Here is a 15906-nt window from a genome sequence, read left to right as displayed (position 1 = left end):
ATAGGAGACAGTCCGGGTTTTGAGGGGGGCAAGGGAGTCAAGGCTGCCGGATAAAGTGGCGTTGTAGTGGGCAACCAGCCCATCAGCAGAGCTGTCGTGTGGATCTGAGGCCAGATGGGTCGCTATCAGGTCGTTCAGAGCTTTTCTGGATAATGTCTCTCTTGTGTCAAGACCCACATCAGATAGTGTCTGAATCGTGGTGTTGCGGAGTCAGTGGTTGGTATATTTCTGCTGTGTTCCTGCTTGCTTGCATATTCTGGGCAACTTTGTGGAACCTCCTCTTTACGTAGCGCTGCATGTCCTTTAGCAGGTGGATTGTTTTTCTGGAGGTGGGCACTCCAGTCCACTCCTCCACTGAAGTGGGTATTAGCAGCTGACGGTGACTTTGTATCTGTAAACTGTTCCGTGTTGACGGAAGTGATATCCCTGTGACCCTGTCGCTAAGCAACCATGAGTCATTTGTTTTTCAGTGACACTGAAAGTGCAAAGGTGAGATGCTTTCAGATTTCTTGATTCGAGCTACCCATTTTCTATAGAGGAGTAATGTCTATCTGAGCCGAGAATGAAGTCACTCTCCCTCTGTGTGTGTGTGTGTGTGTTGTAATCCGAGCTTCTGCGTGCTTTGTTGACCTAGTCGCGCCGGACACACATGCCTTTTAGTGCATGTGAGCGTGCCCCACTGGCTCGCTCACGGCTGCCGCTCTGCACCGCTCTCATACGGCAGCTACGTCTGATAACGCTGTCCTGACCCACAACATCGCCGCGAAAGCGTACCAACCACCCTCCCCAGTGAGTCCAACGTGTGACATCACAAGAGGGAAAAAGAGCTGGGTTGGTGTCGTGGTGTAGATGGCAGAATGGAAGAGCAGACGTTTTCTCGCTGTGTGTTTCTGAAACAAGGCAGTTATCTAATTAAGAAATGAGTAGGAGACAGCGTGGCCTGAAAATAGATGGGAAGATCAAAAGGGATTATCAAATCATGCAGAAATGCAACAGATGGAAGGAAAGCGGACATGTTGACGAGTTTTTGTTGATATCGATCAAATTAGTGTTTTCTTTCTATTAGCAGCACGACTCTTCACTAGATGCCGTGGGCTTGACAATGCCTTTGACTGAGAGAGCTTCAAAAGCAAAAGCACCAAATTAAATATGCAGAGCAAATTAATCATTTATAAGATTATCTATCTTGGCCTCCGAGGCTGAGAGCTGGCTGTTTCATTTGATGCTTTACTGTCTCAAACCGTCACATTGAGGACATCATTCTCAGTGAATATGTTAAAAACAATATCTCATTTTTGATCTGTGCACATTTTGTGATTTTAAAATTCTCTGAGCCGATTCCTTCTCCAGCAAGACGAAGCTGTTTCCCGTTGAAATATACTGGCTGTGTTTTTCAGAGGCCTGCTCATCTTGTCGCTACTTGACGGTCAGGTCAGCGGGCCGCCCTTCTGCACCGCTGATCACTGATCGTACGGCGATACCCTGAAGACGAGGCCTGATAGCATTTTGAGCATTTAACAGGCAGGTGACTCTGGCAAGGTCAAAGCTAATGTGAGGCTGGCATTTATAATTCATCGGGTGTTCCACGAGGAGATCACATCCATACTGCCTTTGATAAAGACTCACCCCGAGAAAATCCATTCAAAGACCAGCAGAGTGTCCAATCACTGTGACACAGCAGACTGTATTGCAACCCTTAATGGAGCTAAAAATATCACTCCGTTCTTCCCTTTACTCTCCGAGTCAGTGTGTCCCACTCCTTTAATGGAAAACAATGGACGGGTCTCACACGAAAGCTCAGACAGTGAGACTCATATCAGTAGATTGGGTTACTGTTTTGTCAGCAGACACATTATAAGCCAATTTCAGACCTGCACAGACAGCAGGCTGTGTGCTGCGGTTCACTCCCTTCAGAGGGCAAAGTCAAAGTTGGAGCCGGGCAGCTTGAGTCCAAAGTCTCCTGTTTCTTCCAGTGACGGAAACTTTTCTGGATGCAGGACAGAGCGCAGGGTGTGTGGCATCAGGCTGGATCACCTCTGCCATGACCTTGCCTTTAAATTTATTGATCAAAGTGGGAAGGCGGTGCTGCTTGTGGAGCACAGCGGGTGTAATATTAAGTGTCAAAACAGCAATCCTCCTGGGTTTAATATTGATCAAAGTTCAGCTGTGCTCACCTACAGTATTACTTCAGCCATCGATTCTGTGCCCCTGACAATGCTGACCAAGAACATTCAGACGTGGGTTTTGCATTACTTTTGTAGCTTATATTGACCACAGGGCTAATGTGATGAAATCAAAAACCAAAAAGATCTTCACCAAAAAGGGAAAGGGTGCATCATGACAAGTGGGCAACTCCAGGGTCTGAAAAGTGAAGCCAATGCTGAAGTGCCTTAAACTTGTATTCTTTCTAACAGCCAGCAGGGGGCGACTCCTCTGGTTGCAAAAAGAAGTCTGATTGTATAGAAGTCTATGAGAAAATGACCCTACTTCTCACTTGATTTATTACCTCAGTAAACATTGTAAACATGAGTTTATGGTCTCAATCGCTAGTTTCAAGTCTTCTTCAATACAGCATGATGTTCATTTAGTAAATTATGGTCCCATTTAGAGTAAAATAGACCATAAAGCAGGGTATGCTTTAGGACGTGGCTACCTTGTGATTGACAGGTTGCTACCACGGTGTTGTCCGGTCTGGGAGTTGTCCGTGTTTTCGTTTTAGAGCTTTAACTCTTTCACAGTGTGTTTTCAGATCATGAAAGTTAACTGTAACATTTTGGTCGCCTAAAAATGTCTTATTCAGCATTCGGTTGATCTTAGCTCCATCCTCTTGTGCTCTTCTGGTTTCAAAAGCCAAGATGGCAATGGCCAGAAATTAAGATGGCGACGGCCAAAATGCCGAACTCCAGGCTTCAAAGTCCACAAAGCAACGGGTGACGTCTATGATTATGGCAAGTGAGCAGTATGCTTTTGGCACAAGGCAAATTAAGCTTGTGAGGTGCTCCATCTGCTCTCTCAGCACTGGAGAGGATGAATCACAGACAGGTGGAAACACCCTGCTTCTTACTGGGGGTGATGGGAGATCAGGCATCTTGACACAGTGTGATAAAAACACTTCATGTTCAGTAACTCACTCTGTTTCTCAGTTTTAGTTTCATTTGCTTGACCTAGGCTGGAAATCCCTGATATCATTGAGGCATCCTGCACGTCCTCCCATTTATTGCTGTCTCGGATTTCAAGATAACACGTGAATCATCTTGAATATATCTTGTAATACTATGTAGATAATAATTACAGTAACAGTAAAGTAGTCTTTTCCCTCTGTTCATTCATGTCATGGTTAAGGCTGGTGACATTCTTCCAGGAAGTGATTATGTTTGCAGCCCAAAATAATTAGGAAAACAATTTAGTATATATTGATGTAATTTCTAGGAGACAGGGTTTTCCTCTGTGCTATAGGCTTTTATTGTTGACCAAAAATTATTTAGAAACAACAACAGATAAGCCTCAATGTTCCTTCATTACACAACCACTGCAGTTTATTTTTGAACGCAGATACACCACCCTGCTGCTGTAAATACTCACACATCAGCGACAGAAAATAGTCCCCAACAAATACACTGTTTACTAGTATGATAAACTTTTGTTTAAAACGGCAGTTTCCAGCTGTTTTAGGAACTTATATAGCTTTTTTTTTATTGATCTACTGTTACCTGATTTTAAAAGATTTGCATCCACAGTAGGAGCCAATGGACCACAGACAGGCTGGGAAAGTGGTAAAGTATTGAGAGATGGACTAACACATTTGTTTGTTTTGGTATTTTCATGAGATCTGTTGGCAATAACCAAAATATAGATTATTGCAACCTTATCATTTAAGTCAGTTATCATAGAGAACAGATACAGGCATGCTCTGTATTTGCAATATGTCAACATTTCAAGTTTAAGACTGACCTTCCAGCAGCTATTAATCTCTGCCTTTATGGGTAAAAGTTTCAGATGTTGTCAGGAAATGTAAAATGATGTTACACATTAACAGATTATCTCTTATTCTCTCCTTTTAGTGACATAACAAGAAACTCCTGTGATCCTGATTGAGAGTTCATAGCAGAAGGATCTAAAAACTTAAATTATTCAAATGACATTTTGGTCTACTTTAATAATTCAGACTGTCTTAAAGGATCGTCTGTGATGTCCGGCTCTTAATATATCAAATGCACCATTATAATTACATCATAGCAAATCAATGTTGTATGCCCGAGTAATTCCCGAGTGTATACATTAACGGAGCCATTGTATCCTCCAGTATCCGTCTAAATATGCTTTGTTAGCTCATTCCTGCTCTGCTCGGATGCACCAATTCCCATCTATCATTTGAAGATGGGAGAGTCCTCCGACAGAGAGGGCCAGTAATGATTCAAGCAGATAAAGATTTATGACAGGTAACTGCACGGTGACTGCTCAGCTGCAGTGCGTCAGCCCTGGAGGTCAATAGCCAGACTTTGTGGGACGAAACATGAGTCTCACATTTGTCCTGCTTAACACCCATGAAAAATGAAGAAGGTGACCTGAAGTTTCACCCGGGATCAGGCTCTTCACATCTGGGACAGCCAGAAATGTTTACGTCGCCATGTTGAGAGCCATGCAGAGGCAATAGAAATGCTCCCAATCTTGCATTTAGCACCTTTTACTTAATTTGAATATTTACTGTACTTAGATTACACTTACAAATGAATACAATTTATGTAAAGGTTATTTTAAAATGTTTAAATCTTCGACTGGGAGAGCGAGGTGAGGACGTATTGAGATCATTTAATTAAGTAAAAATACCAATACTACAACATACAAATACCTCATTACATGACGTACTTTGAAAATGTCTTAGGTAAAAGTAGGCTACATAAGCATAGCAAAATTAGTATTAGTACTAGTTAGTAAGTGTCACAAGTTTAAGTATTCATGTGCGTGAGTGTTATAGTATTATGTTATTACTGATGCATCAATGTGTCAGTAACATCTTATGTTGTAGCTGGACGAGGTGGAGATACTTTGAACTCTTTCATACAGTAGTTTGTTCTATAACAGTGCATCATATTTTATATGCTCATCATATGTTTTGTATGTGAAATATTTATCTGTAAAGTAAATAGCAACTAAAGCTGCCAAATAAATGCATTGGAGTAAATATTACAATAGTGGATTAGAAGTATAAAGTAGCATGAAATGGTAGGGACAGGGTTGGATTTGTTGTGCCACAGAGACAAGCCTGACACCTTGTGGCTTTACTTTGGTACTACACTAAAGCAAACTGGTTGTTAAATCTGTTGGTTTACATACATATGAAACAGGAAATGATTAGATTTTATTAGGGCAATTATAAATGACATAAAAAAACAAACAAGTGAGGGGTTTGTCCAACTAAAGCGCACAAAAAGCTCATTAAATGACGATGTAAATGATGATGTAATGACGAGTTACAATTGACATTTTGTCTAAATATTGGATTAATGGTGGAAAACCAGTCATTTATATTTCAGATGAATGAGAATCTCTTCAAAGCACGACATAATTAGGAGTAAGTAAAGCCTGAGGTTCCCTAATAATAATAAAAAGAATCATCAATATGATGAAGAGATATTTAGGTCAAGAGGTCACAAGGTCACGCTCATGATGATCACACTACAGTCTGATGTAGTCTCTCCAGACAATGCAGCACAAACAAAAGGTAGCTGCTTTGTTAACCTTAAACCCAGCTGTGCCACGCGCTGGGCAACTAACCGGTAATGTTGCTTTTGGTTCCAGAAAACTTCTCGTGTTTCCAGTCAACAAATCACATTAGAGATTACTCATCGACAGGCAAACAAGTTTTTACTTCAATGGAATTTTTTTCACTCTGAGTTTTATTGTCACTTCCTGGAAATCTTTGACCGCATTACATACAACTGTATCAGGCCAATCCCAGTGCACGCATATCTGCAGACTGGAGGGAAAAGTAGTGATTACAAAACCTAGTGAAACCGTCTGAGGTAAAGTCGTAATAACTTGGTCAGTTCACTGGCATAGCGTGCTGCTCATGGTAAATGATTAACACAATTACAAAGGTGAAAATGTTGATGAATTTATTTTGGTCATCAAAATAGTCTGGAGAAATGCAATATAACCATGGAGACAAATATTTAAAGCCTTTCCTTAAGAAATAAGAAACTACCGATAGAAGGATATCTGGATAATGAGCTGCAAATGGGGCAAATTCATTCATTTTATTACCATTATTATTATTATTATTATTATTATTATTATTATTATTATTATTATTATTATTATTGTTATAGTTTTGATGAGCATTTTGCAAAATTTTATACACTTTTTTTAGACTAAACAATGAATCAATTCATCATAAAAATGATTCATCAATTTTGTATTTGTATTACTTGTACACAGTAGGATATATAGCATACCTTTACCTGTATATGTATAAACCTGACTATACAGTACATAGAGGTACATGTATGTCATTGTATTAAACTGTGGTGTTTTGAATATTTTGTCTAAAAAAAATATTAGAAACACCTCCCAACATAACAACACCACAAACTGCAGCCTCCGAATTGACCTTGAAGTTAAATCAGCAAAACCAAATCATTCAGTACATAGCCTATTTTTAAACTTTAGGCCTATTCTAGCTGTTTTATTGCTTTTTATCACATTGTCTTTCTTAACTACCTCCTTTGCTATCATTGTCTAATTTGTTTCATGATTTGATTTATTTATGGATCTACAAAATCACACCAATCCAAGGAATAAGATGTTGAAGTGAGGGAAGTAAAACTCTATTCAACACTGAAGTAACACCATGTCCAACATGGTCCCAAGATGTTGAAATACAGACATAAAACATGCAACATAAAACCAATACAGATAATACAAAAGATTAAATAATAAAAAGTATTAAAAGTATTATAAAAAGTAAAATTTCTGTAACACTTTACAATAAGGTATACAGAATTTTGATTAGTTAATGAGTTACTCCTAATCACATGTTATAGCTAATGATTAGTTAGAGTTAGAGTGAGGGTAATTTTGTGAATAACCTGTCACCTCACCTTACTCCATAGATAAGCTCTAACCTCTGAAAAAAAAAACTCTTCCTATTTAATGACAGACTCTTCCACAGTACAACAAAGAGCATCTGGCTACATGATATACTGAAGGGAGGCTGGTGTTATAGCCATGAGTAGTTGTGTGTTGTTTACTGTGGGCTATAGAGCAATATATTGATATCATATCGATATCACGAGATGAGACTAGATATCGTCTTAGATTTTGGATATCATAATATGGCATAAGTGTTGTCTATTCCTGCTTTTAAAGGCTGCATTACTGTGAACACAGATATTCAGCATGCCCATTGATGATATTGTACATATGATTCAGCTTGTGGAAAACTCATGCTACTTGCATAGGGTGACCAGGTGTCCCACTTTACGAGGGACTGCACAGCATTTTTATCCCTTATTGTCCCATGTCCCACATATTGAGACGATGTCCCACATTTTCATTGGCTCTACTTTTCAAAAGTCAAACCACTGCAGGACAGACGCTTTTTTTAAATCTGACTTTTATCCAGTGGCTGTGAAGAAAGCAGGGAAGGCTGTCCTCATGGGGCTGTCTGTGTTTGCTGTCAATCAGACTGCACACACGTGGGTCAAGTGCAGGTTGACCTTTCACCATCTTCGCTACGCTATACCCAAATGGAGAAAATTGCAAGTCACTGCAAAATCCCAAGCAATGCAGTCAGATTTAGGCAGAATATGATGGAAACTACCACAAGAAAAGGAAGAGCAGCTACAACAAAGACTGTGAAACTACTTATAAGTATTTATAAGGCGGTGGAAAGTGATTCTCTGAGTTTTTCGTGAAATTTGACAATTATTTTTCAATTTCACACAGGGGGGAATACGACATGAAGCGACAGAGTTCATGTGAGTCTCACAAGAAACGTGCGGAGTAAAAAGAGATGTGCCGATCTATGGACGCATTCGGGCAAAGCATAGAGATGTTACAAGATAAGGAGCAGAATAGAAATGTTTATTATTTAAAGGGACTGTTTGTAACTTCTTACACGTATAAATCACCCAGGTCGGTGTCCCATGCGCGCTCGCATGTGGCTACGCTGTTCAGATTCAGACTCCAACACAAACTACACGGAAGCACCAAAACCTCAAAGTTCTATCTAGTGAAGCCCGTCTGTTAAACAGTGTTGGCGGCGGTCGTAGTACGCAGGGAGACCGTAGCTTTGGTCTCCAGGGCCGGAGTGTCTGCTGTACTCTGCTCCTCTGCCTACCTGCCTTCACTCAGCTCGCTCCACCTCACATTCATGCGCTCACACTACACACTGCAGAAGACTTTGTTTAGCTCTGAGAATATCTAGTGAATCGTGTGGTCGTTTGTGCAGAAATAACTGCTGCAGCTCCTCCAGACCAACAGAGGTTTTCCGTGTCTTGTGAAGTGACGGGGCTCCGCAGCGAGAAACGTTATCGTCTCCGACCGGGTGCCGGTGTCTCCCTCCGACCGCGGTCGGGGAGGCTGAAGCAGGAAAAGCCAACACTAGGATCAGCTGTGATTCATGGAGAGACCTTCGTCTGGTCAGCTAACATTACAGCCAAGCAGGTGAAATATAGAGTGATATTGTGGTTTTAGCTGACGTGTGTCGCCTCACTGTTTTGAGCGATGTTCGTTCATGTCTATTTAGAGCGAGCACAAGCTCGCTCTAAATAGCTCGCTGACTTTCGTTGACTTAACGGCCACAGGTGTCGCTGTTAACAAGCAGTTCTGATTCTTACAAACAGTCCCTTTAAGTTAGATAGATATTATATAAAAAAATTGTAAACTTCCTCTCAGCCTTGGTAACGCGTCCCACATTGTCCCACACAAACATACTCTTTGTGCTACATTTGGTTCGTTGGGATCTGGTCACCCTGACCACTTATATGTAATCCTTCTATTCAAACAGCCTATAATGACATAAAGTCACATGTGGTTTCCTCTCAGAGCCGGTCCCTTATAGGAAGTGAACTGTGCAGCTTTTACTTCCTGTATAACGTGGCTGGCCACAGCACTATGAGGGAGGGAGGGAGGGGAGAGTTACAACACAGCCGAGAGACCCAGCGAAACCGTAAACAACAGATAAAGTCTGCTCTGTGAGCTCACATGCAAAGCAGGAAGCCTTTTCTCTTTTCCCGTCCTCCGCCCACGCCTTTGAGTGAACATGACGACAGACGTCAGGCTTCAGGTGAGGGAGGAGGAGAGCAGAGACGTGCCCAAACAAGGGTGGAGAATGTGAGCAGGTAGACGCACTCTGGAGAGTCCCTTCACACTTCAGTTGCATCCAGTAACTACAGAGACCTGACTGTATAAGGATCTCTGCAGGGAGGTAAACCATTCTGCTGCTGAAGGAGACGAGGTGAGTCACTTCATCCTCTAACATTTAACAGACAGTTCTTCCTATTCCTCTTTAGAGCAGTGTTTGAAAACGACATTTCTGCGGCTGTGATATGCAAAGCCTGACACTGTAATGTAATAGTTAATGCAGGACTCTTTCTGGTACCCATAATACTATATATATTTTTAAAAAGTAGTAAACTAGTCTATTTCTCTGTATATCTAGTTTAATTGGCAACAGTTTTAATAATTAATACATTGTTTATGTCATTTTGTTAAAGCAAGAATTAAGTGGTTTCAGCTTCCTGGTTTCTTAAGTGTCGACTTTTGGTCAGACAAATATGAATAAGTTGACGTGGTCGATGTTTTTCACAATTTTTTTAAAGATTAAATCAATCGATTGAACAAGACAATAATTTGCAGGTTAATTGATAATGAAAATAATCCTCAGTTGCAACCTCAATAAAGTTTAGGGCTGCAACTAATGATGAATATCTAGTGGTGTGGTTGCAGATTGCAACCAACTGAGAACCCATCTGCTCCCCCTTTCCAAGACTGTGTGAGCCGCTGGGTGCAAAACCGTGGTAACGCCGTTCACCTCGCTCAGAGGCCATCCGAACCATAATAACACTATGAGCAACATGGTGGTCTCCGTGAAGTGGACCCGTTCCCTATGTAGATATGAAGGGCTCATTCTAAGCTAACGAAAACACAACGATTCTTATTTTCATTATACACTAATGAAAACATAGTTGTGAGTATTATATTCCATTTCTGCTAATAGACCCCCCAAATGCTACAATCTCCTTTAAGCAATATTTTGGTCAATAAAATGACAGAAAATAGTGAACAATACCAAAAATGTACATCTTCAAATGGCTTGTTTTGTCTGACCAACTCTCCAAAACTCAAAGATATTAACTTCATTATCACATAAGACGGTAAAAGCAGCAAATCCTGAGACAAAGCATTGTTTGGCGTCTTTGCTTGAAAGATTACTGAAGCTATTTTTCTAATCGATTAATCAACTCGTCATTTTAGTTTAGGCTTCTTCCAGTATACATTCATACATATAAGTAATTTTTGTCTGGAATTGGTGGAATTTTGATGCAAAACAATCTTGTAACCTATGTATTGTATGTGTTTTCTTTTTCATGTAGTTGCCTCACCATGGAAACACACACAGAAGCACAAAGGCCCGGTAACGGCCAGCTGATCTCTGTGCCTCACAAGGACACAATCCGTCTGCTGGAGGTGTACGTGAAGCGCAGCCTCAGCGTCAATGATGGGACAGAGGGGAACAGGAAGGCCGGGAGGAAAGACAAGTGGGTGACAATGCCAAGAAAGCAAAGACGCCATTCCAGCGACCCTTCCCTTCACTTGAGCAATGGATTAAACGACGGGGAAATTGGTCTATTTTCTGCAGTCGAACCTGCCGCAGATCAGCCCGAGATGCGTCTCGAGGAATCGGAGAAACCAACCAAAAAATCAAAGAAGAACAAGAAGAAGCCCTCGTTATGGAAAAGTTTCCTTGGTATTTTCTCTCGGAACAGTAGCGATGAGAGAGATGAGGAGCAGGACAGTCCATCAGAAATACCCGTGGCCTCCTCAAGAGACGAGGCCTCTGACGTCATGACTAACTGTCTGCCCACAACTCCCGCCATTTCGCAGAAAAGAAAGTCCTTTAGAAGGAAATCCATTAAAAGAAAATTATCCAGAAGGCCATCTCTGACGAGACCAAATAGAAATGTTAAAGACCTCATCCCTGCTGACATCACCCGAGTTGAAGGTAAGTTTGAGGATTGAATGTGACTGAGTAGATAGAATAGACAGATAATATGATTCATTTGTTTAATGTAACCAGAATCAGTGGAAATCTGTTGTGAAAATGCTTCAACCGCTTGCTGTTTTTGCAGAAGTACATTAACAAATATTTTTTTTCTTTGCAGCCATCGTTAGCGTGGCACCGACATACCAATATTACGCGAAGGTGTCAGAGGTACTGGAAAAAATCATCGACGAGGAGAGGAAAAAAGAGGAAGTTGAACCTCTGACTGATGGTGAGAAACTGTTTCTCTTCACGTTAGCTGAGCTGTGCCAAGTGCATGGCAGTATTGAAATGCTTTAAAACTGCTTTTTAATTTGACATAAATCCAGTCAGTTTAATGCACACCAGACAATAAAGAGCATTTCTCTGATAAATGTAGTTTGTAATGGGTTGAGTAGTGAAAGTTGTGTTGACTTTGAGAAGTTATTTTTATTATTATAATCACTCAAAGATGAAATGAATCCCTATAACTTCCGCGTATTGATTATACTTCCCGTCTCTTTTGTTTTCTCTCAGAGGAAGTAATCGACAGGATCATCGCTTTGACGAAGAAGGAGGGTGATGCCATAGAGTACAAGGTTGGTGTTAATTGCTGTTTTGTGTTAAAATGAGTTGATGAAACTCTCTGTAGCGTTTAATAATTTGGGAATATTTACAGGATCATTGTTTTAAAGGGCCAGTGTGTTACATTTAAATGCTTTGTACAGAGTGGAGTTATTCATTCAATTAGTTAATTACTAAAGAATTAATAATGGTGAGGTTTCAAAGTAACATACGAATGAAGTATTTTTGTGCTTTGACAGTTTCAACAGAAAGCAATGGCACATTAATGAACCATAAACAGTGTTATAAAGTCAGATAATAAAGATCATCCAGATAAAGATAATAAAAAGTACAAACTCCATGACACTACCTCATGTTAAAATGAAAAGCCACCATTTTATTATACATTTGTACGTCATCAATATGTGATATTTAGTGAGTAACTTTTAAATTCTTGGTGCAACAGCTTTTCCTGTTCTGATCTGTCTTTCTTTACCTCTGCATGAGTTGACTCATCCAGCATTGTTTTTTACAAGCCCCAGAGAGATGGCGTGCAATAGGATCACAATAGTGAAAGTACAGAGAGAGTCATGAGACCTGCTATCAAAGCACAGCATGTCATGTGACTGCTTTACACTTTGGACTGCTGGTCAGACTAAACAAGCAATTTGATGACATCACCTCGGGTTATAGTAAATTGTGATCCTCCGCCATTTCTGGCATTTTATATGATATTCAGAGCATTAAAGGGGAACTACGCACATTTTCAAAATTCATACATGTTATTCCTATGGTCTAAGACAGTCCAAAAAATATTAGTAAACGTGAACAACTCTCCCAAATCTAAAAACTAGAGTGCTAAAACTCAAACTGGTGATGTCATAGGGTATAAAGTGTGGAGCTGCTCCATAGATAATGAATGAGGAGAGATGTTATAGATGACACTGAGAGCATCCAGAGGAATGATCTGAGTAAATGGGGACATTTTCTATTTCACAACTGACCACACTACAATATAATAAAACTCATTTGAGTATAAAAAAAGAAAACAAACATTCTGTGGGTCCACAAAGTCGGTCTCCCATTCATTGTCTATGGAGCTGCTCCAGACTTTATACCCTATGACATCACAAGTTTAAGGGTTAACACTGTTAGCTCTGTCAGCAGTGTTGCTGTTGTTTTCACTGACAGCGCTGTTAGCAGCGTTAGCTACAAACCGCCGGCTCAGCTGCCGCCATGTTGTGAGCCATGCGGAAGCAATAGAAATGCTCCCAATCTCGCATATAGCACCTTTAAGACCGATTGATTAATCGATGAAATAAAATAGAGATTAATAGATAATGAAAAGAAATCATTGGTGAGAGTGTTAAATGTGTGATTATTGAAAGTTGCAGCCAACAACCATCATTGTACTTGAGTTGAAATCCTCATCATCTACAGTATGTTTGGCCACCTGCTGGTATAATACAAATATAAAAATGTATTTTAGGCTATTTCATGGTGTGTTTGTTCTTTTACCATGAATGTTTATTAGCAGTAAAAGTGTACTGTATTTACTGACGGCCTTCCTCTCTTTATCTCCTCAAGCTGAAAGACAACCCCACCCTGAGCAACTTCTTCCAGGGGATGTCGTACTCTTCCTTCCAGAAGTTGGCCGATGCGTATCTGGAGACAGAAGCATCGCCGACCCACAATCCTCCCACTGTACTACCGACGGCCCCTGAGCTGGTCAAGCTGGCCTTCACGCTGGACTTTACCGCCAGGGTAGCCGGGCTCTCCAAACAGAACATCGGTCACATTACTGGCCTGGGGAACCGTTATCTAGAGGACCGATTTGAGTACACGCAGGTAAGAATCAGTCAATTTAAATATGTGTAGCATATGTGTGAAAATGGTAATGCAGCATATGAACAGTGACATAAACAAATAGGCACACCAAGACGTTTGCTTTAAAACTCTTTTGTTTTCTCTTTCAGGCATGTTCAGATCATCCAGTGTCCGACACCGATGACTGAGAGGCAGCCATGCAAAAATGAAAACAAAACTTTTCTCAGCACCACAGATGTCGTTCAGGATGTGTTGCAAGCACAAGGTTCCCCTTTTTATGAACACAATGGACTACCTAACACACATTTTAAGCTTGTGAACAAAAAATTGTTTCCCTTTCATTTGATTTTGTACTGTCGCGTGATGGAAAACTTGCAACAGGATCTCTTCTGAAAAACCAGTTGAACGGCTTTGGTAGATTTGAGTGTTGACTGACGTCCTTCACATGAAGGATCAACTTAAAAACTAAGCACAGTCTTAAAATTGAGCAATATTTCAGACTCACAAATAGTTGATTCTACAATGAGACTAAAAATGTGATGCTCTACTTTCTGTACATTGATTTGTAATAATACAATAGAATAACCATTTATGTATATAAGCTAGACACCTCTGTGCAATACTTTTTATATTTTGTATATATATATATATATATATATATTTCTAGGATTTGAAAATGAGCAAAACTTTATTTAATAGAAGCTAAACTGAAATGTGACATGATTGTTTGTTGATATGAATGCTGGCATTTGTATGACATACTCAAATAAAAGATGTTGAATTTAATGCTCAAATTTTTATTTTTAGACATATTTTTTCAGGTTGTTCTCGTCAATGCGACGTCAATAACAAGTCAACTCAAAGCGTTTATTGTCATGTGCACAGTTAAAAACAAGTTTCCCTGTACAATGGAATTCTTCCTTTGCCTTCTGCTCTGAGTGCCGTTTACAAAGAAACACAAAGTATAAGAAATAAATACAAGAAAATAGATACGGAAAGAAAGGACACTTCATACAATATACAATACAAATAGAGAAGAATGCTATGTACAATATACAATAATAGAAAAATGGAACAGTTGTAGTATATCTCAGGAACGCCCTGAGGGAATTTCTTCAAATTTGGCACAAATGTCAGGAACAGTTGTGTTTATTAGAAAACCATCTTGCAAGAGAGAGTTTCACAACTTGTGGGTTACCACAACATGTGTAAACATGTGTTTACTGAGTCTGAAAAGAGTGACGCCGAGGGGTCTGACAAAGCGTCAGTTGGGATCTGAACGCGTTGAAGTTTCACACAAATGTCTAATAGCATAAAATGATGAAGTGATGACATTTTATATCCAAAAGGTCAAAGACCAACTTCACTGTGACATCATAATGTTCTACAAAACCACTTTTTCGGGCCATTATTCAACGCCATAACTCAGGAACAGAAGGGAAGATTGTGACCATATTTCTCATGTCGGACACTGAACTGGTGACACTAATCTTGGGTGCCCACCTTGAAACAATGCTGATTGTACAGATTGATCTTCTGTGCTGCCGGGTTGAAGACGTGTGTCAAGCATTCATGTTTCAGAGTTTTTAGCTTCTTTGCAGCAACATCCATATTTGAAGCATTGTCGACTGTCATGGCTACAACTTTGGGTTCTATCCGAATCTGCTTTATTGGCCAAGCATGTGAACACATACAACCATTGAGCTTACTTTTATTCAACGAGTCCATTCCTCCTCCTCCTTAACTATAAGAGAAGGTGAAATTTAATAGAATGAGTCATGTCCAGCCAGTGGAGGCTAATACTGTGGTTGTTTTTGATGGGAGGATCCCTTTATAGGGCAGTTAGTAGTTGTAGTATTGAGATCAATTTAAAGGCTTGAAAGAAAGACAGGGGCTGGGAAAAGACACAAAATTATGTTTATTTTTTTAGACTTAATATATATTTGCCTTTTTTCCAGCAAATTCCTGGATAATTTTACCTCAACAGTCTTCTAAAAAAATCTAAAAAATGTCTCTTTGGTGGAACCAAACCACTCGTAGAAATATGCAGCCAAGGGTCGCAAGCAATACTTCATTTTAAAGGGTCACAAGTCAAAAAGGTCCGGAAGTACTGCCCTATTATATAAGCATGCTAGTTGTGCAAAGGTGAAGGAATGACAAGACCTTGATTCTGCCACACCTCTGTAGTTTTACTCATACCTTCTGAACTGCAGAGACAGCAGTCTGCAGTTTCTTCCTTGGAAATACATTCCTGCAAGACTGAAATGAAC

The 15906-nt window shown here is 40.0% G+C and overlaps 1 protein-coding gene across 1 annotated transcript; it reads left to right on the top strand.

The window, feature by feature from the left end:
• The first annotated feature begins 9142 nt into the window (after window positions 1-9142).
• LOC141770759 (uncharacterized) lies at window positions 9143-14423 on the top strand. The gene is made up of 6 exons (XM_074640609.1): window positions 9143-9460; window positions 10599-11227; window positions 11388-11498; window positions 11783-11844; window positions 13397-13657; window positions 13786-14423. Exons 2-6 carry the CDS (start codon window positions 10609-10611, stop codon window positions 13822-13824), a joined length of 1092 nt encoding a protein of 363 aa, XP_074496710.1. The 5' UTR covers window positions 9143-9460; window positions 10599-10608; the 3' UTR covers window positions 13825-14423.
• Window positions 14424-15906: the final 1483 nt, after the last annotated feature.

Source organism: Sebastes fasciatus, chromosome 1, assembly GCF_043250625.1.
Source record: "Sebastes fasciatus isolate fSebFas1 chromosome 1, fSebFas1.pri, whole genome shotgun sequence".
NCBI classification, from domain to species: Eukaryota; Metazoa; Chordata; class Actinopteri; order Perciformes; family Sebastidae; genus Sebastes; species Sebastes fasciatus.
This window is presented reverse-complemented; position numbering and strand designations above follow the sequence as displayed.